Raw genomic sequence first — 24,416 nt, forward strand, 5'->3', positions numbered from 1 at the left:
CCCATTGATCTTGCGTGCTGCTGAGTTAGAATGAACAATTAATTGGTGGTAGAAACCTGATAAACTTCCCGTTGCTAAACAACGTCAAAGCAAACAATACTACCATGTATTTTCTCTGAGCTTGTTTGTATTTAAAATAGCTGTGAACATGTCAAGTGGGGACATGAATAAAGTGCTGTCTGGATAAATTACTTGCAGAATTAAATTGATGTGAATTTTAAGTACTCATTTGTTTAATTTGGTGATGTTGCATTGTGCAGAACTATTAAATTGGGAGTTTTGCAGCTGGTTCACTTACCCTAGGATCTAAAGGGCAGCTTGAGTTGCTTTGTGCTAGTCTCCTGTTTATGTGCAGCAAACGTGGGATCCAATGGCAAAAACACTGGAACAGTGTCAAAGTTGCCCAAACTTCTCTGCTTTTGGGAGTCTCCTGTTAGATTGGGAATGGTGAAGAGAAGGAATGTTTAACAATGTCTAGTTACATACCTACTTCACAGTCAATTGGCATTGTGTAATCAAACCATGCATCATTTGGCTTCATCAATTAGGAGTATTAATGCTGTAAAAAAGGCAAATACTGATTGGTGCAGTGGGCTTAGTGGGTTCCAGACAATGGTTTTGTACAAGGGCTGCCAAATTAACCAAAACCTTGACATTACATTACTTAAACAAAGGAAAACATGTCCTCATAAAAATGTAGGTGTAGAGGCAGTATGGCTGAAAACTTAGACAAGAATTCAAATTTGAGTTTCCCTTATCCCTGAGGTGCTGCATGCAGAGGTAATGCAGTTTCTGTGTTGCAGCTGGACGCTGGCAGGAGCAGCAGCTTGAAGCCAGTTGTGCACAGCAATGAGCTGCAGGCATGTTCAGACGTGCAGGCTGCTCCTTAGTGTCCGCTTGTTCTTCTCGCTTCACTTGGTGGAGGAAAGTCATGAACCTCCTAAACAATAGCCCTAAAAATTCCTGAAGTTATTACCTCATAAAATAGTTTTGTGGCCTTGGAAGTCATAAGTGTTTCAACTCTGCTGTTTAGATGGAGTAAATGAGCCCAGAGAATCAAATATTGACAGAGAGTATTTACGACCTTATTTTTAGTGGTGTGTGCACACCAGAGCATTTATGTGGGTAAGAACATGAGCGAGGATGGGTCAGTTCTGTGGAACTTGGACAGGTTGTGGGTGGAAGTTCAGAGGTGCATAGGAACGTTCAGGTGAGCTGAGCAGACTAGAACAGCCGGAGAACTTCACCTTGGGACCAGCTTATTCTTGCTTTCGTTACTCTGAACAGAGAAAATAATAGGAAATTCCTCAATTTACCTAATTATATAGCATTTCTTTCCTTTTGGATCAAGGATTGCTTACCTGAAAGCAGATCAGAATATTATTCTGCTACTTGCCAAAGTAGATTTAACCCAAATAACAAATAATTGTTTGTAATTCTCCCATTAGTTCATGTTAGTTATTGCAATGATTAACTTATCAAGGAGCCTGAAAGTATCTTCAGGTAATGCCAAGAGGATCAGTAGTGTTATTTTTTTTCCTGTAGGAGTGGGAAGGCAGCTCTTGGGCCCTTGGCAGTTAATACAGGTAGCAGCTACACACTTGTCTTCTGTTAGTGTCCCGTATGCAGATGTTGCTGCTGGATGTCAAACAAAGCTTCCTGGACATTCTCCTAAGGAATAAAATGAATGCAGATCAGTCAGACCATGGCTGCTTCAGGCCAAGGATTGAACTGTGCACTCAGAACAGCAGGTCTTTTATGCAGTGAGAAATGAGAGTTTTTATGACTCTCTGTGGCTTTTGTCTGGAAAATGTCAGTGTGTTGGACGCTGCTTGGCCTAACTCTGGTCAGAATTCCATGTTTCCACTTAGTGCTTTCCATGGGCCTGCTCTGCAGAGGAGGTCGGTGCCAGCGTTGCACAGCACTTGGATCTATCACACTTTTGTTAGCAGAGAAGTTCATTTTTAATCTGCAGTTGCTTCTCTTTGCAGCTCCTAGGTGTGGTTCTCCCTTATCCCTGTTTAGCAGCTCATGTTTTAGTTTTTTTGAGATAACACTGGATGGCATCGAAGAAAACAGTCTCATCTTCTGTACCAGGGCTTCCAGGTACAAATAGCAGAGTTGCTGCTGATAATTTATAGCTGGTGGCTGTGCCAGTTTGCTGTTTAATCTCTTTCTCACACCTCTGATAGATAACTTGTGTTACACTGCCTCTTGTAAGGGAACTTCTTAACAGATGCTATGAATTAACAATATTTAGTAGTGGAATTACTGATTTTTCAAGATGTATCATTCCTGAGGCAATCCAGCACAGTTATTTTCCCCTCTCTTTCCTAACTGAAGTTAATAAATTACTGAAAGAGATGGTGTTACTTCAGGGAAAGGACAGCATGCAAGGTGTGCTCAGCATTTCACACACTGAACAGTCTCATTTCCTATTTCAGCTTGAGACCTTCAGGTCACCCCTGGTCGTAAATTTGCTGGTGGTGTTAATTTTTTTATTTGAGAAAAAGCTTTGGCGTTGAAAATATGACACAGGAAGTTTCTGCTTGATGCTGATCTTGTACTGTGCAAGGCACTGAGGTGTTGTGTACACCTGAGAGATGAGATGCTGCTGACAGCAGTCTGTCAGGTCAGGCGTTCTGGCTTTGGTGCAGGCTATTAGAAGTCAGTTGTGGAGGATCTGAGCAATGGATCCCTTCCTCTTCCTTGCTGGCAAACAGCTGAGATCATCTTGGTTGTAAATGCTGCAAACTACCTTCTCTTGCTGAGGATGAGGTATGGGAAGAGAGGAAGAGGAGCTGTGCAAAGGCATTGACGCCTAGAAGAGTAACACGAGTGAAAATCTTAGAGAAACACTAGCACAATAACTCGGGTGTGACAGCAGCCTTGGAGAGGGTGCTCCTTGAAGAATGAATATACTTGAGAACTTAACTGGGTTTGATAGCACAGCATTACCAATGTCATTCACTGTACATTTACTGAAAGGAATCAGGCACCTGATATTGAAGTAATTAAACATCCTGGTGCAGGAATGCTGTCAGGCATTCGGATTGGTCTATAAATAATGGTTGGATTTGATTGCTTAGAGCTGATCATTAACCTCTTAGGAGAAGTGTGGGACTTTTTTTGTCAACTGTCTTCTGAGGTCACCTGTCATATGAAACTAGGAATGTATTTAGTCACTAACTTTGGTTTTATTAGAAACAATGTTTTCAGATCAAGTAGAATATGAAGTGTAAGAGTGACTTCTCAAAATCTCTCTAGCTACCTCTCCCCTAATATTGAAAGACATGCCTGAATATCCATATGGGTGCTTTTTCCACATGATTAAACTCAGTTTTGCAGAATTCTCAGTAACAGAAGCAAGGACCTGTGGGGGTCTCTGCACCTTGGGCTAATATCTGGAAAGCACTGTTGATGTGATGGAGCCCTGAGATTGTCTTGCTCTAACATGGCTTCAGGGATTTCTAAAATCTGTCAGGTTCTACCAGTGTTATAGCCATGTGAAGCAGCAGGAAAAGGGAGATGTTCAGGAGAGCAGGGAAAGCTCTCCCTTGGCTGAGCTGTGCAGGACCAGTGGAGCTGCTGGGGACTGTGGCCTTGCATCACAGCTACTGCTCTGCTTCTTGGACCTGGGGGCCAAGCTGCTCTTCCTTCAGTTTTTCAGCCAGACACGCTTTGTCTTACAAGTTTCTGTGCATTTTTTCACCAATCTCTGCTTTTTTCTCTCTCTCATCTGCTTGCCTGTGTTTGTGGAGTGAAGCACCGCATCTGCTGCCCTCTGTGCCCACAGGGCTGGCTCAGAGGAGGTGTCCCCTGCACACGTGTGGAGCAGAGTTCCAGGAAGGGACGAGTGGCTGGCTCTGGCAGCTGTGAGGCACAGCCATGTGATGTGCCTGGGCTCCTGCTGCTGTTTGCTTGGGACACGGAGCCGCCGTGCTGGCTCTGCCTGGGCAGTGCTGCAGCTCCCTGTGCTCACCCAACTGCTCAGCTGGGTGAGAAGCATTATTGGCTGTCAAAAACGCCACTCACTTGTTTCTAACATTTTAAATGCTTAATAGTAATAAAATGGTTATAAAAATAGTCATACAATTAGAGTAATAATGATTTGGACAGTTTGAATTAGGACAATATGAGACAATAGAGACAAAGAGTTACGAACTGAGCACGAGCCCGAAAAAGGACCCACGTTAACAGAGGGTTAACCCTTAAAAACAGCAGCCTGTTGCATATTCATACACCTCATACATGATGGATAAATTCCACTCAAACACAGGATTCTGTCTGGTCAGTGTCAGCTTCTTCCTCTGAATCCTAACAGCGCCTTCAAGGTGGGAAGAAGTTAGTTTCTTCTGATAAGAGGGCAATAAATTCTTTTTCTCTGAAAGATTTAGGTGTCCTGTGGCTGCTGTCTCGCTGTGAGTCCTTTCTTTAAAAGAAGTATCCTACATAGCTTAGTTTCTATTTTAACAATTTTATAACCTAAAACCATATGTAACACACTAATTAAGAGAATTAATACATCATTACTTTCTAACACAGCACATTTAATATTCATTTTAATATTTGCAAAAAGCCAATCATCAAATACATTTTTTCACATTGGGTAATTGCAGACAGCTATCAGTGGGTCTTTCTTAAGTGGAGTATTCAGAATGGGGAATTGAAAGAGGTTGCATTTAAAATCACGTCTGTGTGGAGCTGATCTCACCTTGCAGTATTTAAAACTGTTCTTAGTGGTTCACCACTTAGATTGCTCCAGGGGAAATTTGGGGTTCGTAACTCACTCTGAGCACGTCTGAAGTTGGTGAGGGTAATTTGATTAATATTAGTGAGATTTGAATGTGGCATGTTAATCAAGAAGGCTATTTCAAGGGACAGTAATGCCTCTCTGATGCTTTTCACTCTTGCTTTTACTGCAGGGAATTATATTCAGAATTTCTACTCTGTGATTTCTTATGTGCATCAGCACTGGCCTGATTCCTTGCATTGTAAGGAGGCAGTTGCACAGAGGATGTTCTTGGCAGACAGAAATAAAAATAAAGACCCCATTTTGTTCACAGAAGTTTTGTTGTTGGTAGTAATTCAATTTGATTTTTGAGTTCCAGGACAAGATTGCTTTTCCAAAAAATGTTAATTTTGTAATGAAGTCCATGTGGATATAAGGGAATGCAAGTTGTTTTGTCCTGATTTTTTAAGAAAAGCTGTTCCAGAAGCAGGATCAAAGTTCTAAAATGTGCCTCATCTATGTTAGTATGGCGCCAATGGAATGCTATCCTGGTTATACTCAACACAGGTAATTACTGGCTTGAATGCCTCATTTCTGGCATTAAACATTGACTTTCAGCAGTAGTGGGTGCTAGGTTTCAAAGATGGCTTGCAAGATATGGAAATGGCCCCAAATACTGTGTTCTGGAGTACGATGGTCAGCCCAGAAGGTGTCGGTCACCTTTGGAAGGAGGCTGTGGTGTCAGGGTCTCTGCCTCCCCGGCCATGGCTGGTGCTGCTCTCTGCCCGGCCCTGGAAGGCAGCAGCTCCCAGCTCAGCCAGCACTGATCATCCATCCCCCTGGCTCCTCCTTGGCCGGCATTTCCTTGATTCTTCAAGCTGCGAGTCCTTCAAGTGCTGCTGAAGTATTTCAGTGGTGCTGTTTCAGCCTTCCAGTGTATTAAAATGTCCCCGTGGGTATATAGTGCAAACACAAGCCTCATTATCACATTTGTGTTTTGCTTTTTGACAAAGTGATTACACATTGAAGAAGTTTGTTACTCGCTCCAAGCTGCTAATTTTCATAATCTATTGGAGATACTGAGTTGATAAAAATAAACGTGTCTCTTAAATCCTAAACGGGTTGCCAAAACTGCACATGGTGAGTGGCAGCTTCTTAAAACACTTCTTCCTTACACCTGAAGCTGTAAAATAGCACTTTGCAAGAGCTCAGCTTTGGAATTCAGGCTGGTAAATCACTGGAGTTGGGAAATCTTGATTTTGTTGCAGAATTGACACTTTCCTGAGTACTGCACTCAGATGCTTTAAGTATGGGAACTCCGGTGTTTAGAATGGTGTAGTCTCATTTAAAATACATTCCAAAAGTTACTGCTTAGGGAAAGGCATTTATTTTATTGTAGAACAATGGAAAAGTAGGAAAGAAATGACACACTACTACCAAAATTGCATTTATGTCGGCATTGCTAAAAATGCAACATGAATTAATGTTTTTTTAAGGAACCACTTAGTGTGGTGTCAGTAGTTTATGTTTTAACTTTGCACCTGTTCCTTTTCATGCGAAGTTTTTGCTTGAGTTTTTATAGGTTAATTTCCCTGAGAGTAAGGTCTTGCTTGTTGAATTTCCTAATGGCCAGACCTTTCCTCAGGTAGGATTGTGTGTTCTTATGTGGATTTACTATGCTGTGAAAACAGGTGAGGATGGGGATGCTTACATGTATGTGATGTTAGCCCTGAAGCCTGACTCCTGAATGGAGTTAAGCACCTTTAGCTGGGCCAGGAGGAAACCCAATTTTACTGAAGCTGGAAAATTTGCTGTACCAGATGGCCCAAACAGACTTAGGTTGTCCTTTATTCCAGCTAACTGGATTTGTGGCATTTGCTACCAGTGAACTCTTAAGTTGTGGGATGGCTTTAGCAGCAAGTTGTCAGGCTGGTGCTGGATCCTGGGGAGTTCTCACTGCAGGCGCTTGGTGTGTTTCAGCTGGCACGGTCAGAAATGCATTTCAGTGGCTGCAGAGTCTGCAGTGCATGCAATCCCTGCTTTTTGGGGCTGCTCCAGCCTGAGGTGCACACATCAAGTGGAAGCTGTTCAGTGGCTGCTGGCTCAGCACTGCAGTCAAGCACTTTTTACATTTGCTCATATTCCCTGTGCTCTTAACACGGCTGTGGTTTGCTTTTACTGAAGTTGGTGCTTCACCCTTTCTCAGTCATTTCATATTTGCAAATTCCACATCTCCAGCTGCTTCGTACCTGTATCCATGGGATGCACTAAAGCACACTTAAACAGAGAGCACTTCCAATGGCAACTTTTTAATTTAACTTGTATGCAGGATTGTTGACAAATGTAGAGCAGGGATTCCTAAAAATGTGCACAAATGTGAACGTGGAGGCCCAAAGCTGTATTTGGGACTTTATTGTGGGAAAGGGAATTTCTAGGAATGAGATACATAATTATAAATCTGTTTCAGCTTGAGAATTAAGAGGGAAGTGCAAATCTTGCATCTGAAACCTGTCTAGCTTTCCTTTTGGCTATCTAGGTGACTGCTGTTAATATGTTAATATTTCTACATTTTATCTTGAGAACCTGAGCTCTGATGTCCTTTAGACAGATGTTTTCCTGAGCTTTATTTGTAAAGAAGTTATAAATTCAGTTGATAGTGACTCCTTCCTGGTAATAGGCCATCAGGCTGTTTGCACCGGAGCAGAAGGCAAAGCAGTTGGTGCACATGGCTGCTGCAGCAAAATGTTTTGTGGTGAGTGTGCAGGGGAGCTTCCTGGTTTCACACTGAGAGCCCACAGACTGGAGCTTGACTCTGGTATATGTAACCTCATTTGCTGTGAAGCTGCACAGTACATTTGAGTTGTCTTTTCAGTGAGCTTTGTGCTTTTACTCTCTCAGGACTGTGGGTCTCTTGGCCTCTGCAAGCATGACAGAAGTGTTTTTGTTGTTCCATGGCCCTTCATGTTCTTATTAGCAGTGTCAATACCTCAATATTTTCTCATGCTGGCAGAGTTTCTCTTAAGCTCACATTGAGGCTGTTGAAGCCAGCTTGACGGGGAGCACCAGAGCTTAGGAGTGAGAGCACTGCGCTCAAAGCCTTGAAGGAGATACAGCAGGGGCTAATCATTTGGAATTAAACTAAAAACATAATTTGGACCTCACAAATGATGAGAAAAGTCTGTGTTCCAGATCAAAGACTTGTTAGTAATAGAAGAGTTGATTTCCTGCCTCTGTATTTTTAAACTTCTAAAGAACAGCCATCACAGTGTAGTTAAATTGAGGATTTTTTTATTTTAAGTCTTTTGTCCTTTGATTACAGTATTAGTAAAAGTATTGGTGTAGTTTTTTATTCTTAGCAGGAAAGTTGGTTTTATTTTTTGTGTATTTTGTTTGATGATTGGATTTTTTTTTCAAAGGCCAAGACACTGATAATAAGCACTTCTTCTATTTTCATAATTTCTTTGTGGTTAGTGCATGCTTAAGAAACTTCAAGTGTAACTTCCTTTTAGCAGCCACTTGGCAAAGGCTTTGGCTGTAGTTTGATTCACAAGGTCGCATCAAGAGACAAAGCTGAGAGATCTTTTTTGGAAGAGAAAAATGTTCATGTAATACTTCATCTTATTTTTGTATTCCTGACAGTTGCACAGGTCACCATCTCTTCACTGGTATCTTTGGAGTGTTTTTAAAAAGTAGCAATAGAGGAAATTCTCCAGAGAGTTACATTAGAAATAAAACTAATAAAGATAAACGAGTTTAATGGCTTCAAAACATCCAATTAAAAATTAAAGGCAACAGAAGAGTTTGTATAAACCCTGTGGGAGGAAAAACTGAAGCAAGCCATGTCCAATAAATCTTCTAGGCTAGCTTAAAATATATGGCAACAGTTACTTTGTTCAGATGTGTTTCTTTTGTAAGGAAGCCCTGCTCCTTCCATGGATTCTTAAAAAAAAAATTCAACAAGGCAACAGCTTAATTTCTGTCTGCCTGTGACTGGGGCCTTTGAGGAGGGAGGCAACAAAATAGATAATTTTCAGTGTCTCTTTCAGTATAAGGTGTATTTGCTACTTCTACAGCCCCTTTGTGGTGCTGAATCGCCTTTTGGCTGCAGACACAGATACCGATACTCTTATGGTAAAAGCTGGATTGTGGGATGTTTGAGTGAATTTTAATTAGATGGGAAACAACTCCAGGAGCCAAGTTTTTGCAGCATGAGTCACGAAGTGCGTGCCGTGGAGCAGTTCCATCAGTGAGAGTTCTCCCAGAGAAATGACTACAGTGCCTGGCCCTCTGCCAGGCCAGGGTGTGAGTTTCTGCCTTTGTTTACTGAGGTGACTATTAGCTCTTCTCTGAGTAAGAGCTCCTCCAAATTCCTAAGTGAAAAAAAAATCTACCTTTTGACAAGTGTTAAACTCGGGAATGAGCAGCTGACAGTGTGCTTTGTGACAGAGGTGATTGTGCAGCTGCGATAACCAAGGTTTTGGTGCTCTGTGGTGCCTTTGCCATGGGGTGGGTGCTGGGTGAGGATGTGCTGTCCTTGCAGAGCAGGGCTGGCAGGGTCACACGTGTGGGGAGGCTGGAGGTGCCTGTGTTCCTCCATGGTGCACCATAACCTGCACACAGCTCATGAGTCAGGCTGCAGCAATGGCCCAGTCGGGCACTCCAGAGCCACGTTTTCCATGGCAGCATCACTGTGTTCAGCACAGTGTAAGGGAGCACCTCCTGCTCATCGTGCAGGAGTTGGAGTTGCCTGAGGAGCAAAAAGGGGGCAGATTGCAGAGAAAAATCTGCTCAGCTCTCTTTGTGCTAGGTGTCATTGCATGCTTGGTTCAGGCAGTGCAGGACTAGGTGCCAGAAAGCACACTCTCCACACCTGGGCTGGGGAACTGAGGGGATTTCTGCTAGCAGCCTGATCCTGGTGCTCTTGCCAGCAAGTGTCTGTTGTGATGGACGCCCTCCTTAGGCTACAGATGGCTTCCTTTCACTTCCTTTCACCTGAGCAATCACAAACTGCTCTGGTGTGCAGAGGGGCAGAGTGGATACAGTTAATGGGGATCATTTAATTGGGTTAGGTGGGATAGCTGAGTGACAAGTTCATGGCACCTGCATTAGTCAGGTGCTGTTAATAAAATAACCATTACCTAAGCAGCAAACTCCTTGGAGTTCTTGACATGGGAAACATCTTCTCAGTTGTACAAGTGCAGTCTTGATGTATCAGGAGCTGAGGGCTTGAGGAATGTGTGTGCTCCTGTGGTGTTGTAATCTTCACTGCAGTGTTGTTCTCGCCTCTCTGCTGGGGCTCTTCTCCATTCTCTGCAGCACAGAATGTGGCATGTTAATCAATATTCATGTTAATCCTTCCTGTCTTCTCAGGGGCTCCTCCTGGGCTCTCAGCCCACCCCTATTTATTTCAGTTACCTTCACGAGCCACAGCTGCTGCCCAGCCAAGGACTTTGGAGCAACTCGGACCCACACAGATCTTACAATACAACATATACTCAGGCCCCCACACTGTGGTGGCATGAAACAGGTAATCCTGCTTTGAAAAGGCTGTTGGAGAGCTTGGTTTAACACCAGTCCAGACTTTGGAACCCTCTCTGAAAAGTGCCTATGAGTGTTTGCAGACCCTGAGGCCAAACGTCCATGACAGTTGGCTGGTGAGGGGTGTCCAGCATGTGGGATTCCCTGAGGCTGATGGCTCCTGGAGTCCCCCCTGGCTGAGGCTGAGCTGCTGCGTGCCCCTGCCCCAGCAGGCTGCCCAGGAGCACGTGCAGGTGACTCCGGTGCAGCTCCAGGGATGGGCACTGCCCAGCCCCCCTCGGGCAGCCAGGGCCGTGTCAGTCCCTCTCACCAGGAACTGTGAGCTGTACAGAAGCTGAGAGTTGCTGCTTTGCAGTGGTTTGTATCAGTGCTTTCTGTGTCAGTTCCTGGATGCTGTGGGAGAGAAGGTGCTGTGCTCCTTTTCCTGTGCTGAACTACAAAGCCTTTCCATCTCTGAGAGTTGTTCCAAACTGGCTGGGAGCTCTTGGAGTTAGCTGAAAGGACTGTGGGCAAATACAGCATATGAGTAATGAACTTCTGGTTTATAAATTTGGTATAGCAGTGGGACTATTTCCCCAGTGCTTTGCTGGGAATTCAATTAGAAGTGGCAGTTTTAATTAAATAACACAACTGGGGGCTGGGTTATTTCTCTCCTCCAGCTCCTTCTCAGTTTTAAAGGATAAAAGTTGGGGGTTTATCTACAGTAGTTTCATTTTCTACAATAGTTTCAGTTATTCCATATGCTGAGTAGAATGTTGAGCTGTACCAGGGAAACCACACTGAATGTGGTGGTTTAATGATAGTGGTAAGTAACATCCATAATTTAAGGTACTTCCACTAAATAACTTTTTTGGTTATTCAGCAGATTCCAGGAAAAAACCAGCAGTATCAAAGGCTGATTCTTAGAGGGAAGAGGAATTGAACAGAACATTGTTTCTAATTTTTTGGTTTTTTGTAACTCTTATCTGGTTGAGAGGTTTTCTGCTGAGTAAATTGAAATTCTTTCCTCTTAGTCTGAATTACGTTTAATTCTTGTGGTTTAGTTGTGGTTTGGGCTTCGTGTTTTTTTGGGGGGGGATGGGTTGTCCTGGGTGTCTGCTGTATTTTGCCACTGCCCCATGCTGTGATTTTTTTCAAAGCTGTGCTTGCATCAGTGATTGGGCTTTGGCAATAGAACATCTCCCATACAATCTCTAATCAGAATAATAAAATTCCTGACTGAAAGTGAAAGCATGGGTACTTAAAAAAATGATGTTGCTGTAAATATGTTCTTATATACTTATGTTCTCTAAATCATCAGGCTAATCAGATTCAATGATTTCCCAATTAATATTGATTACTTTGTTGTTTTCTAACATCAGTAAAATACTGTGCAATGCTAATATCAATGATGCTCCAGTATTTCCCTCTTAGACAGCTAGTATTTGTCACTGGGCCAGAATTTGGAGTCTCTGCAATATTGAAACATCTTCCCTGAATTCTTTTTTACAGAAACAAGGGATAAACATTCATTATCTGGAAAGGGCTGTTGGATGGGTTTGCTCTACCCCTGAGAGTTTGTGCTTTTCAAAGATTGATCCCATCTTCAGTGCTCTTTAAGTGGAAGCAGGGATGAACCTGACACCGTGAGAAACTGGGATGCATTGACTGTTGTTTTACATAGTGGGGTTATTGGGTGGTTCTTTTATTTTCCTGAGGTACAGAATGATTTGCTTGCCCTGTTTGTTTTGCCAACAGAGAGATAACCCAGTTTCCTACTGTTTCCCAAGAAGCTCGGTGGCTTGGGAAAAGGCCAGCAGCTTGGGAGCTAACACTACACGTGCAAATAAACAAGTGTTAATTCCCTTAATAGTGGGGAAAAGCTTAAATCCCTTTAGGCAGGTTTTGTGCAAGCACTGTCCATTAAGGAGGATGCCTTTCCTCCTGGGGCCCCCTGCCTCCAGCACTAGATGATGGCTTCATCTTCTACAGGAATTCTGTATACTTACACTTCCTTTGGTTATCTTAGATATCCTTTTGATTGTCTTGCATACGCGGATTACATTCTGTATCTCCTGGCCGTAGCATATGGTACACTGTGCAGAATGCAAGGCAAACACACGTTTAAGGGAGAGAGTTTGTTTACCCAGGAAATCCCCCAAATTTGTCAAAAGCTGAAGTTTAACTACCTGTTAATGCTTGCTTGAACTTTTATTTGTGGGCTGGTTATAAAAATCTTGTTTATTTTCTCCTGGCCTTAATTAAAGGAAGAAAAAAAGCCTCAGACTTCCTTGCCTGGGAGCATCTCTATTCTGTCTGTAGAATAAGTGGAGTGATGCAGCTGTTGAGTCAGACATGTCTTACTGAAAGAAGACAAATTAGGAATTTCATAGAATCCTGGAATGGTTAGGGCTGGAGAGGGCCTTGAAAGTCATCCCATTCCACCCCTGCCACAGACACCTTCCACTGTCCCAGGTTGCTCCGAGCCCCCTCCAGCATGGCCGTGAGTGCCCGCGGGGACAAGGCAGCCCGAGCTGCTCTGGGCACCCTGTGCCAGGGCCTGCCCACCCTCACAGGGAAGGCTTTATCCTTGGAGCCAGTCTGACCTGTTGTAATTGGAACCCCTTCCCCCTGTCCTGTCACTCAAGGCTGTTGTCCCAAGTCCCTTTGCAGCCCTCCTGTGGCCCTTCAGGCATGGGAAGGGGCTCTCAGGTGTTCCTGAAGCCTCCTCTGCTCCAGGCTGAGCACCCTGAGCTCTCCCAGCCTGGCTCCAGAGACACCCCTCTCTGAGCATCCTCATGGCCTCCTCAGCTCATTCCAGCATGGCCCCATCTTATCCTGGGGCCTCCCCAGTGGGGCCTGGACACAGCACTGCAGGTGGGATCCCCTGAGAGTGGAGTCAAGGGTGTAAGGGCCTGAATGAGGGATGAGGGACTCCAGGGCTCTCCAAAATGCAGTTTATTCCATCCAAGGTGTCACAGCAGCCCAGGGCTGTGGGTGACAGAGCTGTGCCCACAGCTGTCAGCTGCAGCTGCAGGGAGCCCTGACACCCTTTGGTTTTGGTTACAGTGCATTATTTACTTTTCTTTGCTGAGCATCTTAATGCAGTAGAACCAATCTATACCTTAGCTATTATCTGTAGCCTGTCATAACTCCTGTAATTACCATATTCATGTTACTATTGTCCAATCACCAAAAGTTAGTGCATTACAGTTCAAGCTAGAAGTTGTTTTTCAGTTTTCTGGCAGTGGAAAATTCTGAGACCTTTTTTCTACTCGCCACATTTGCCGACTTGTTTGCCTGTGCTCTCTTTCTGCTTGGTATAAACATCTTCTTGTTTGGGGTGGGTTTATCCTTTGCTCTAAGCCATAAAAACCCCTTCTGACTAACACAGCCTTTGCCTCCTTGGTTAGCCAGTAAGGCTGGCTCAGCAATTCTTTTCTTCTATATCAAAACTTGCTTCCATCTATATTTCTTCATCAGACTCTGCATTTAAAAATCTTTCTGCCGAGCACACATATCTGTGGGACTTTCTTGTCACACTTTCATCCTTCCCAACAAAGGGGCTGAGTTGCCTCCCTTGACCTGCTGGCCACACTCCTTTGGATGCAGGATGTGGTTGGATTTCTGGGCTACACACGTGCCTTGCCAGTCATGTTCAGGGTGCATTTGGCCTTGTTGAGCCTTGCTGAGGGTCCTGCTGGCCCGGCTGCCCAGGGTGCCCAGGTCCCTCTGGGTGCCATCCCGTCCATGAGCCTGGCAAACCCAGCACGGGGCTCTGTGCTCCTGGCAGACTCGCTGAGGGGCACTCAGTGCCATTGTCCTCATCCCTGACAGAGGTGTCCCAACGCCTGCCCTGAGGAATGCCACTTGTCACTGGCTTCCGCTTGGACATCGGCTCTCCTTTTTAATGCAAACACTCCTTTTGGGCACCATCTTTCACAAGGATGTGTTTGCAAGGCTAGTATTTCTTTTTTTAATGATCTCAAAATAATGTCAAGACAATCCTCTTGCGAAAGACCATACTCATGTAGCTTAGATGTCGTGGCATTACTGTGCTGGTATCAAAGACTGCTGTAATATAAAGCTTCAGATGGTTAAATGCTATTCATGCACATGGTATTTGAGGAGGAGATTTGTTTTTATTATGAGCAAAGGCTTAGCAACTTAGCAGAAAAAAATTAATACGGTGGGTTAGTCATAATCCACTTCTTTGTTTTAAAGCAAGTGAACGGATGGAAGGCAATCAAGTTCCAACTGAATGTGGAACTCCTTTTTGAGCGTATTATTTCTATTGTTTGAGCTTTTTATGGGCCATGTAGAAATAGTGACTTTACCTATGACTACTGTTTGCTAAAGACTAAGGTTTAGGCATTGGGATATTTTTATTAATGCAATAATATCTTTAGTCCTCTAATACCAGTGCAGCCTACTGTTATTTTTGATGAAATGTCCTGTAGGCATGTGCTTATGTATTCTTAGTGTTTTTTCTTGTTATGAGAAGCTTTGGCTTTGATGTGCTGCTTAAATTTCCTCTGAGTCATAATGGTAGCTGCCAAACCATTGTTTTTGTTCTATTTGGACTTGATTCTAGTTCTACAGTTGTTTCCTCCTAGGGAGTTAAAGTCCATGCGCTTTTATTAAGATAAATGTCAGTGATTTGGAGTGTATTTGCATAAAAGAAGCCCTTAGTCTCTGGTAGGTTAAGTCATGTGTAATGTTCAGCTTTAAAGTAACAGTGACTACAGGAAATATTGGAAATAAAAGTTGTTGACCTTTTCTGCACAATAGAATTTCCCTTTCTATTAAATATGGAACACTGTCTCATCCATAAGCTGTCAGCAAACTGAACATCCTCACTGGTCATCCACTGTTTAAAAAAATTCACAAACAATTAATGCAACACCTTGTAGAAATTACATCTGCGAGGCAAAAGATGGTGACCATTGGTAGGATTTCTAAAAATAAGGGTTGCCAAAGTGAAACCATCAAGTCAGAGTTCAGAATTTGCTCTTTGCAGCAGCTTCAAAATCAAGAACTTCTGCATGTCCCAGCCAAGTGGCTGTCACAAATCATGACTTGACACCAGTCTTGGATGTAGTAATTACTCATTTATATTAAAATAAGCTGGCATCAGTCAGAAGCTCACAATTTATTTCAAATTACCAATCTGCTACCTACATATTGCAGTAGCTGACAGTGTTTTGACTTTATATGAAGCTGTATTTTTTTCTTTTGTTATTAGACAATATTGTTTTAATAACATTTGTAATGAAAATGAGCATTTCTCATGCATGTCTTGCTGCATCATTTGAGAATTTGAGGGTGCCTTCAAAATTTTAGTGTCAGACAGAAGTGTGCTCAGAGTTTACAGCATTGTTAATGGATTTCATGTGTTTAAGATGGGCTCTGTAGGACTGGAGTTCAGCAAGGCTGTCAAGTCAAGTATATCCTGCAGCCCATCCTCTCCAGTGAACCATCTGAGTGCAAACAGATGCTTTAGTGTTCATTAGATTGATGGGTCCACACCTCAGGTTCCAGGCATCTCTTACATGATTTATTTTTCTGAACTTACTTTCGATTCCTGACATCTTTTTTCCAAATCTCGTTTCCTGAAAATTGCAACTTTCTGCAGGAAATGAGCCAAGAGAACTGAGAAGCCTAAAGAAATTTTAACAGCTCAGTAGAAAATAGAAGCTAGAAAAAAATGAGAAGTACTGAATGCACTCACATATTTATCAGCAGAATTTAAACAAGTAGAGGGCAGGCACTTTGAGAACCAAAAATAAAAGGAGGGCAGTGAAATAAGGGAAAATGAAGGACATGCAGTTATGTAGGAATGGAAGGGGATTGGCTGAAGAAGACTTGGCTGACCATCAGCTCTAGGAATTGGCAAATTTGAGTCACAAAGGAAAATAAACTGCTGTAGGGACAGAAGGAGGCAGCAAGGGGAAGATGAGGATGTAAAGTGCATTCAGGTTTTCCTGTTCTGGCAAATGTATGCCTTGCATGAGGATGTATCAGGGAGGTGCTGCAAGGTGCAGCTCTGGATGGGTCAGATGAAAAGAGGACAAGATGGAGCACAGGGTGCACAGAGCTAAGTGGCAAACAGATGGAGGTGACCAGGTGATCACACTCACACTTCTGTCTCTCAGGCCCTTTCTGTTTACTTTGGCACTGGAGAGTTTACAGTACTCCACTCTGTGCCAGTAGATGTGCTGTTTATATAATGAAATAATAGATATAAAACTGCTGTATGTAGTTGTGTATACCTTATATAGAAAACAACAATTATATGTATACCTTATATAGAAAACAACAATTAACATGTATATGTAACAGCAGTTCTGGACTTCCACTAATATTATTCTTGTTTTTCTGAGTCAGAAGAGTGAAGGAAGTGAATTGCCAGCTGGCTCTTTCAATCCACAGCAAATGAGAGTATAAAAAGGTGAAAAAATAGCATTTCTTAGCTTGAGCTCAGTAATGTGTGCCTGTGTGCTCTTGGGAACTGTTTAAAGGCTCCCAACCATTGGGTAAAGTCCAGTTTGCAATCATATCATTCTGTTGATCTTTCTGTTCATTATGGACATGGTTAAACACAAATCATGGAAATAAATGAAGTCATGTGGGCTCAGTGCGTTGCTATTAATGTCACATGTTGTCTTCACTCCTTTTGCCAGCTCGTGTGAAGTCAAGTACTTGTCAGTTTTAGCAGCAGTGCTAGAAACAGCACAAATGCAGGAATATCTGCGCCTCTTGGTCATAGCAGGTGTCATAGAAATCAGGGATAAAGTGTCCAAAGTGCCTTAAAGACCTTGCAGTGTCTCTGCCTCTGTAATCTGGGCTTTGTAGATGGGAATCAGGTCTCTGTGTCCATTATCAATTTCTCACACGCTGTGAAGGGTAAAACATTAACACACAAAGCGGGTGGCAAGTGGAAGAAAGCCTTGCAGGAGCATCAGTCAGCTGAGAACTTATTGTTGGAGGCCTTTGCAGCTGAGTACAAATGTGCCTTTTGTTTTCTGAATGCTGTGGGGCAGAATTTGAAGTTCTACAGGTGTGGGGCTTGTTCATTATTTCATAAAGCATCTTGAATTAATATCTTTAGCTTTTCCTTGATATTCAGCCGCTCGGTGGAGAGAACTGTGTCTGGGAACACAGCCACAGAAATAACTGGAGGCACACTCAGTGCCCTGATTTCTGCTCTGTTGATGCTTTTGAGCAGTGGCCTAATGGCAGAATTGGCTGTGCTATTGTTGTTGTGGCTCCTGCCCATTCTGGAGAAGATGCCTTTGTACCAATGAACACCTGGTGTGTGGCTGCTGGGGAACATTAGGAGGGGCTGGGATTGTTTATTCCAAGAATGGCCCACTTTCCCAGCTAGAAATACAGGGAAGAGAGGAATAAGTAACAACTCTGTTCAAATATCTCCCCAGGAGCAGGTACTGAGTGCTGGAGCATTCATTTTGAAAAAGTGCTGTTGGGAATTGAAGGCCTCTATTGCTTAGCATTTACTTCTTTAGGAATAACAGGGGAGCCAACTGAGGTTTGTCTGTGAGCACTGCTGTAGCATGAACTCAGTAATGGAAAATTCAAAGAGCTGTGTGATGGACTGTTACATGAATAAATGTGGTTCTTGTTTTATCTTAGCAGCTGAAAATGAATGCTTGCAAAATGCTGAAGGTCTGTAAATTGCCTTTCATAAGAAGGAGCTCAGGCAGGGGCTTAGTGATGGAATTGGTCCCCACTGTCATGGTTTGAGCAAAGAGGCAGCTGAACACAGCCTCCCTCCCTGCCTCTTCCCACACCCTCAGGAGGACTGGGGAGACAATCAGAGGAAATAAAATTGAGATTTTGGGGTTGAGTTAAAGATAGTTCACTGAGACAGAAAAGGAAGGGAGAATAATAATAAGTAATAGGGGGAGGATGTTGACAAAAGAATTAAAACATCCAAAACAAGTGATGCATGATGCAGCTGTTCATGGACCAGTTTCTGCTCAGTTCCTGAGTAGCAGCCCCAGCCAGCTTCCCCCAGGTTTATCACAGTGTTTGGGGTTGGAAAGGACCTCTGGAAATCCTCTCATCCAGTCGCCTGCTAACGTAGGTTCAGCTGAGCAGGTTGCACAGGATGCTGTCCAGGTGAATGTAAGAAAACAAATATTGATACTGCTGTAAATTAGTTATTTTATTAGCCTACCTAGTAGAAACTCAATGCAGGCAGTCTAATTTTCTGAATCTGGTGTCATAAATTATAATATTAGCTTTGGGTCTATTAGAACATCATCATATGAATGAGAACTAGTTCAAGATTTTAAGTTCATACAGTCTATGATTACCCCCAGTTTTACAGCTATATTCTGTCTTTTTTAGGTTTCACAGAATTTCATTAGTTATTGTAAAGGCTGAGATTTTAATGGTTCAGTGCATCAAATCTTGTTGTTTTCTTTTTTTTTTCGTGGCTCTGTATCCAATTAAACTTGTAGGTGGCTGCAAGGTTTTTTCCATTAATAAACCCACATTATTCTCATTGCTGCTTCTTTCCAATGCTATCAGTGGTTGACAGGCAGTGATCTTTTTCCAATCTTGGAAATGGGCTGTTGCTGTGGTAGAGGCCATTGCTCACTTATGGAGACTTGCTTTGCTAAAGTAATCTAGAATTCGTAGAGCATTCCTTCTTCTGCATTTGCTTTGCTGTGTTTTGAGCTTGTATTTTTCAACTAATTACAATTTCTTAGGCAGACAATGTAGGAGACCTATTTGTAATTGAGTCCAGGTAATTAAAATCGAGCAAGGGAAACAAGTATATAAATGTACTTGTGTGTTCCCTTTTTATTATCTGTGACTTTCAAGCTTGGCTTCCTGCTCCTGATAATAATTTTTCCTGGTTTGTGTTTACCTGGCAGGTAAAGCAGTTTTAGCTGGTGAATGATATGTTGTCAAATTTGAGAGGAATTAGCTCTTTGATCTTGATAAGTGACCTGTTAATTGCGTTTATTTTTTCCACAACTTTTCCTGTGCTGCTGTTGTAACATAAACATTTGACACCAGACGCTAGCCCAGACTTTGTGAGGCTTTGGGGAGTTGGTGCCTCCCGGGTGGTTTCCCTGGCGGTATGGCAGGAGCCCCGTTTCCCAGCGGGCTGTGCAGTGGCACACCTTACCCTTGGGATGTTTGGGAGCTGAGTGCTCGAAGTATTTTGGTGAGCCTGCCCTCTGACATTCACCTCTGGCTCCCCAGCACTTGGGCCCTGGCAGGAGGCATGGGAACACAAATAGCTGCGGGGGGCACGGCAGTGGCAGTCGTAAGGACTTGTAAATAAACCCAGTGCAGAGAGGAAGGAACAGGAGTTCCTAAAACTCAGAGAACCAATGCGCAGGTTTTAAAGGAGAATACTTTTCTTGGATATCACATGAAGTTAAATTTGCATTTGGTCCCACCCCCAAACACTTAGACACTGCAGACTTACTCTTCTGACAACACTAAGGAATGCTCTGTTTCTTTGGAAGTGCAGCTGTCATCTTCTGGACCTTAATGCCCACTTGAATCCCTGGCTCAGGGAGCATTCACTGCTCTTTCTGCTGCCTCAGCACGGTGTGCAGGCTGGGAGGTACCTGCAGGCACCCAGCAAGTGACTGCATCACTTCACACTGACTAACAGCAATTACTGTGACACAAACAACTGAAGGAGTTAAATGCAGATTTTCATTGTTCTGATTTCAGCAGAGAACTCCTGCTTGGTGTCCATCAATATACTGGTGCAGTTTGGAGTAAAAACCTGAGAATACATAATGCAGTCAATAATAATGATGATGATGTAGATGTTACCTTCACACATTGCAGTGCATCTCTATGATGCAGCAGCATCTCTAAGATGTTTTTACTGTGATTTGAAAAATATCAGGTGTGCTTTTTTAATTAATACAGTTATACTCAGTAAGTTATATGAATCACATCTAGTGTCAGTTCAGAAGCTGTGATATAGCAGTTGATAGCAAAGAAATTTCAACTGTTTATACATCATATTCACAGTTGGAGATGAAGTTCTTTATTATAGCTGTGTTATTCCTGAAGAGTCGACACAGGATGTTTTTAGCACTTCATAGAAGCCTGTGGGACACCTTCCAGGTTTCTGGCTGTGCTGCCTGATCTGTAAATATAGCTGGAGGTGGTACAGAGCAGCCTTGGAAAGCAGAGCTGGTAGTGCACAAGAGCCCCAGCTCCCACACTAAATGTCCAATAGCCCTGAATTGTTGCTTTGCTTTTGAGGCAATGTTCACATTTTCGTCTTTGTTCTCACCCCAGCTTAGTTCAGTTTGCCTTGCAGATCATCTCCCTGCTTGCTCTGGGTAATGTGCCAAGTGCTCAGCCCAGGATTAAGTTACAGCCAGAGCTGCTGGACGTGAAGGTACTGTAACTGTAGATGTCTGTGCTTATGTTTCAGCCTTGCTGCAGCTGAATTCAAAAATATTCATGGGAAACCTCAGTGGCAGAGTTTAACTTTAGAAAAAGAGCTTTAAGCTTATGTTGCAGATTTCTAGTTCTTTTTAATACTTTGAACTTCTGATTTCTTCTTTTTTTTTTTAGTAAATATGAAGGTAAAGAGGGTTAAGCTGACAAATTTTCTCATGCAAGTGGAGGAGGCCCTTAGGCCTCAGCAAGTATGATGGGTCAGTTGACAAGTAGTGACTAGCTCAAGAACTATCCCAGTTCATAAAAGCATGTGCTAATAATCTGAACTGTTACCAGATGTAAAATTGTTTCACTTGTTAGAGTTGACTGCAAATTTTAGGAAGTATGAACTGCAGAAAAATGAAAATTAAACAAGTTTTCCTTCTTGTTCTTTCCTCCAGATTTAAAACATGCTGTCAGAAACTTGAAGTGTTAAGTATTTTAAAGGTGGTGTTTGCTTTCTCTGTTTTATTTTAAATCTGTTGTTACAGTTCTCTTGACCTACATATCTAACTGGACACTTCGCAGTAAGAATTGAACTTCTTAATTCTAACATCTGATGCTAAATTTTTGACTCTGAAGAGTTGCTATCAAAGCAACTTTTTCTAAACTTGTTCATTTCTTAATATTTTCAAGATTCAAAGCATGTTCTTTACATTTCAAGCAGTTCTGTTTTCCAAAGTTGGTATTTTGGAATATTTATGTTGTCTATTGTAAAGAACAGAGCTTGACACAAGCAGTAGTATTTTATCTCCAGAAAAGACTGTTAGAGCTCAGTGATGTACAAGGCCAGAGCTCCAGCCTATTGCTCTACCCAAAGGTAAAAAACAAATCAATTCAATATTACAGTTTGGGTGAAAATATTAGTGGATCTAAATAAAGGAGACATTTTTTACAGATCCCATCAGATGATGATAATGTGATGATTCTTTAAAGCAAATACTCTAAACTATGTTAATCTTCATACTAACAGCAACTGTTTTGCTTTCTTTTGATGCAGATCACCAGAAACTGGAGAGAGAAGCTAGAATCTGTCGTCTCCTGAAGCATCCTAATATCGGTAGGAACATTTCATTGCTTTGTCCATTATTTATTGGTTTGGAAAATTTGGGGGAAATGGAAATTAACAAATACAAAGAGCAGCTCAGAAAGCAAGTGCCAGTAACTCCAGTCAGGACTCTTTCCTTGTCTCATGGTGTTCCTTGTGAGTTCTGCTGCGGGATGCAATGATCTGATGGATCACCTGCAGCAGTTGCAGTGTTCTCATCTCTGAGCCGCTGCTCTGCCTGAGCTCTCTGTGCCAGGGCTTTGGGGCGTTTGGAGCACTGTGCAGGAGGGGCTGTTTGCAGGATTTTCATGATTTTTGGAGACCTGCAGAAGAATTTCAGCTGACAGTGTCTGCTGCACAATGAGACAGACCAATGTCAATAATTAGTGCTGGTTTTAGTGAGATGCTTATTTTATATTTTACTTTGTGCTTGAGATTCCGTCCTTCCAAGCTGAAGAAAGCTCTATCCTTTTTATTTCCAGAGTTGTGTGTTGTAACCATGTAAAGCAAAAAAATAAAGTTATTTTGGAGGATGGGGTATGTTTGTCTCTTTGCTTTAGAAACAGTGTAGGCAGGTAAGTACCTTGAACTTAAGAGTGTAGCTGGGTTTTTCAGCTTTTCATACACTGAATTATATGCCAAGGGTATCTCTCACAAGAATATTTGCTGTACCTGAGACTTCTGCAGAAGGGGAGGAATTTCCTGTTTGTTATGGCATTTTTAGACTAATAAAATTGTTTGGTGCCTGCGATGACATAAGTTTTAGCTTTCATATTTTTCAGATTCTGTACTGCTTTGTTCTGTAACTCTGAACTTCATATAAAATGTTAGCAAGTTCTCCTCACAGGGTAGTCAGACCAAACAGTCCTTCTCCAGCCTGAGAACCAAGCCACTGTTGTAGTTTCAGGCCCAAAGAACTATATACAATGGAGAATTGAGGAGAGCAATCTGGGAGGATGGGCCTTGGTAATCTGAAGCTGTAATTGAATCATTAACCCCAATATGTAAATGGACCAAACTGAGAAGAGTCTGAACATTTGTGAGCTGTCTTCCATCTTGCATCCCTTTTGGGTCCATCTTGGGCAGAGGTGGAGGTGGATCCTTTGAATAAATACCTACTTCATTGCTTTAACTCTGTCCAGCCTCTGTTCCAGGCAGCCTCTTGAGGCATCACCTGGGATGAAATCAGCTCCTTCCTTGTAGGGATAAATAGGAGGTGAAAACAAGCGTACCATGGCTCAAATGACATGTCAAATTTCTGCAGCATCTCTCTTAGGCTTACAGGTTTGACCTAGAAATTTGGTTAAGAAGGAAGAGGGAGTGTTATTTGTGCTATTTTATCTTGCCAAAGGTTTTGCATTGTAAAATGGTGAGAGCTATGCGAATGTACAAGTGCTTTTAGGGAGGAGGTGCAGCCCTTCTGCAGCTGTGGTTACACACATGGTGTAGTCAGACTGCAGAGCCATCCACCTGGGCCTTGCTAGAACCAGGACATATTTATGAGCTTCCACAAGTTGGGGAAAATGAACAAAAGACAAGAGTGAACTGATGCAGGGGAAAGGCTGAAATGCACAGAATTCAGTTGAAACAAAAGCCTAAATTGGTTCCATGTGGTCACAAGTCTTCAGTTTGTCAAGTGGCTTGTTGAGCAGTGTAGGATGGAGTTCAGCTCCTCTGGCAGGCCAGCTGTTGCACATGCACAGTTTGTATCTGTGAGGTTTGGCTTGGAGTGCACAGAGGCAATGACAGCCTGTGACAGGCAGGTAGGGCTCTGCAAGTCTGCACAAAGTGTTCTGCTCCTGTTTCAGAAATACTGCCATGTTCTAGATCTGGCTGAGAGGAGATTTTCATGACCTGGAATTACCATGCTGGGGTTTGGCAGCAGATGTTGTGTTCTGTCATGTTCCTTCTCCTGCAGCCATGCCCTCAGCCAGCTAAATGATCACCCTAAAATCATTCCAAGTGCTGCCAGCACCCCACTGGAGCTCCCATGCTTGAGTCACTATGACATCCCTGTTTAAATTGTCATCTCTGGTGAGTAATGGAGCTGCATCACATCAGGAAGCACAAAGAGTGAAAAAGGAAGCGTGCCAGAGGAGGGGAGCTCAGCTCTTACAATAAGTATGTGTAAGTTAAGAAAAATAAGAAAAAAATGGTAACTGTTTTTTTCAGTGTGATTTCTGTAGGAAAGCAGAAGTCTAGTTTAATTGATGGGGTGGTTTCTCAAAGATGACCGTGTACAGGGAGTTATTTTTGGAAAGCTAAATAAGGCTGAATGTTAAATGATTCTGTTTCTGTGCAGTCCTTACTGTCCATGTTCATAGCCAAGAAGTGTCATGGAAATCTTCCTTGAAGAAGTTGTTTCACTTCTATAAGCAGGGCTCCAGTACATCTCTGAAAGCTGAGCTTTTCTGTGCAGACACTGCTTTGCACATAATTAATTCTGTTAATTTTTCAGCATCTTTCTTCTCTTCATCCTTTTCATAAATCTATGATTTCTTCTCTGTCCAGCCTTGTATTTACGATGTCTAATGAATGGTGTAGGAAAAACAAGGAAAATGGATTGCAAGCAGTATTTTCTGTTGTCCTTTTTCTCATCTCCATTTCCCACTTAAGTAATGTATGTGTGAAAGTTTAAAACCCACAGAATTTCCTCATCCTTTTCCC

The 24,416-nt window shown here is 42.6% G+C and overlaps 1 protein-coding gene across 19 annotated transcripts in view; it reads left to right on the forward strand.

The window, feature by feature from the left end:
• CAMK2D (calcium/calmodulin dependent protein kinase II delta) overlaps positions 1-24,416 on the forward strand; it is a 120,903-nt gene that overhangs the window by 25,310 nt on the left and 71,177 nt on the right. For all 19 annotated transcript variants that reach the window (XR_010439977.1, XR_010439976.1, XM_064711678.1 and 16 more), the window contains one exon: positions 21,702-21,761. Coding sequence is in view for 17 of the 19 variants with exons in the window: in XM_064711678.1 (XP_064567748.1) it covers positions 21,702-21,761 (60 nt within the window). In the remaining 2 variants the exon portion in view is untranslated. The remainder of the gene's footprint in view (positions 1-21,701; positions 21,762-24,416) is intronic.

Source organism: Zonotrichia leucophrys, chromosome 4 (assembly GCF_028769735.1).
Source record: "Zonotrichia leucophrys gambelii isolate GWCS_2022_RI chromosome 4, RI_Zleu_2.0, whole genome shotgun sequence".
Lineage (NCBI taxonomy): Eukaryota > Metazoa > Chordata > Aves > Passeriformes > Passerellidae > Zonotrichia > Zonotrichia leucophrys.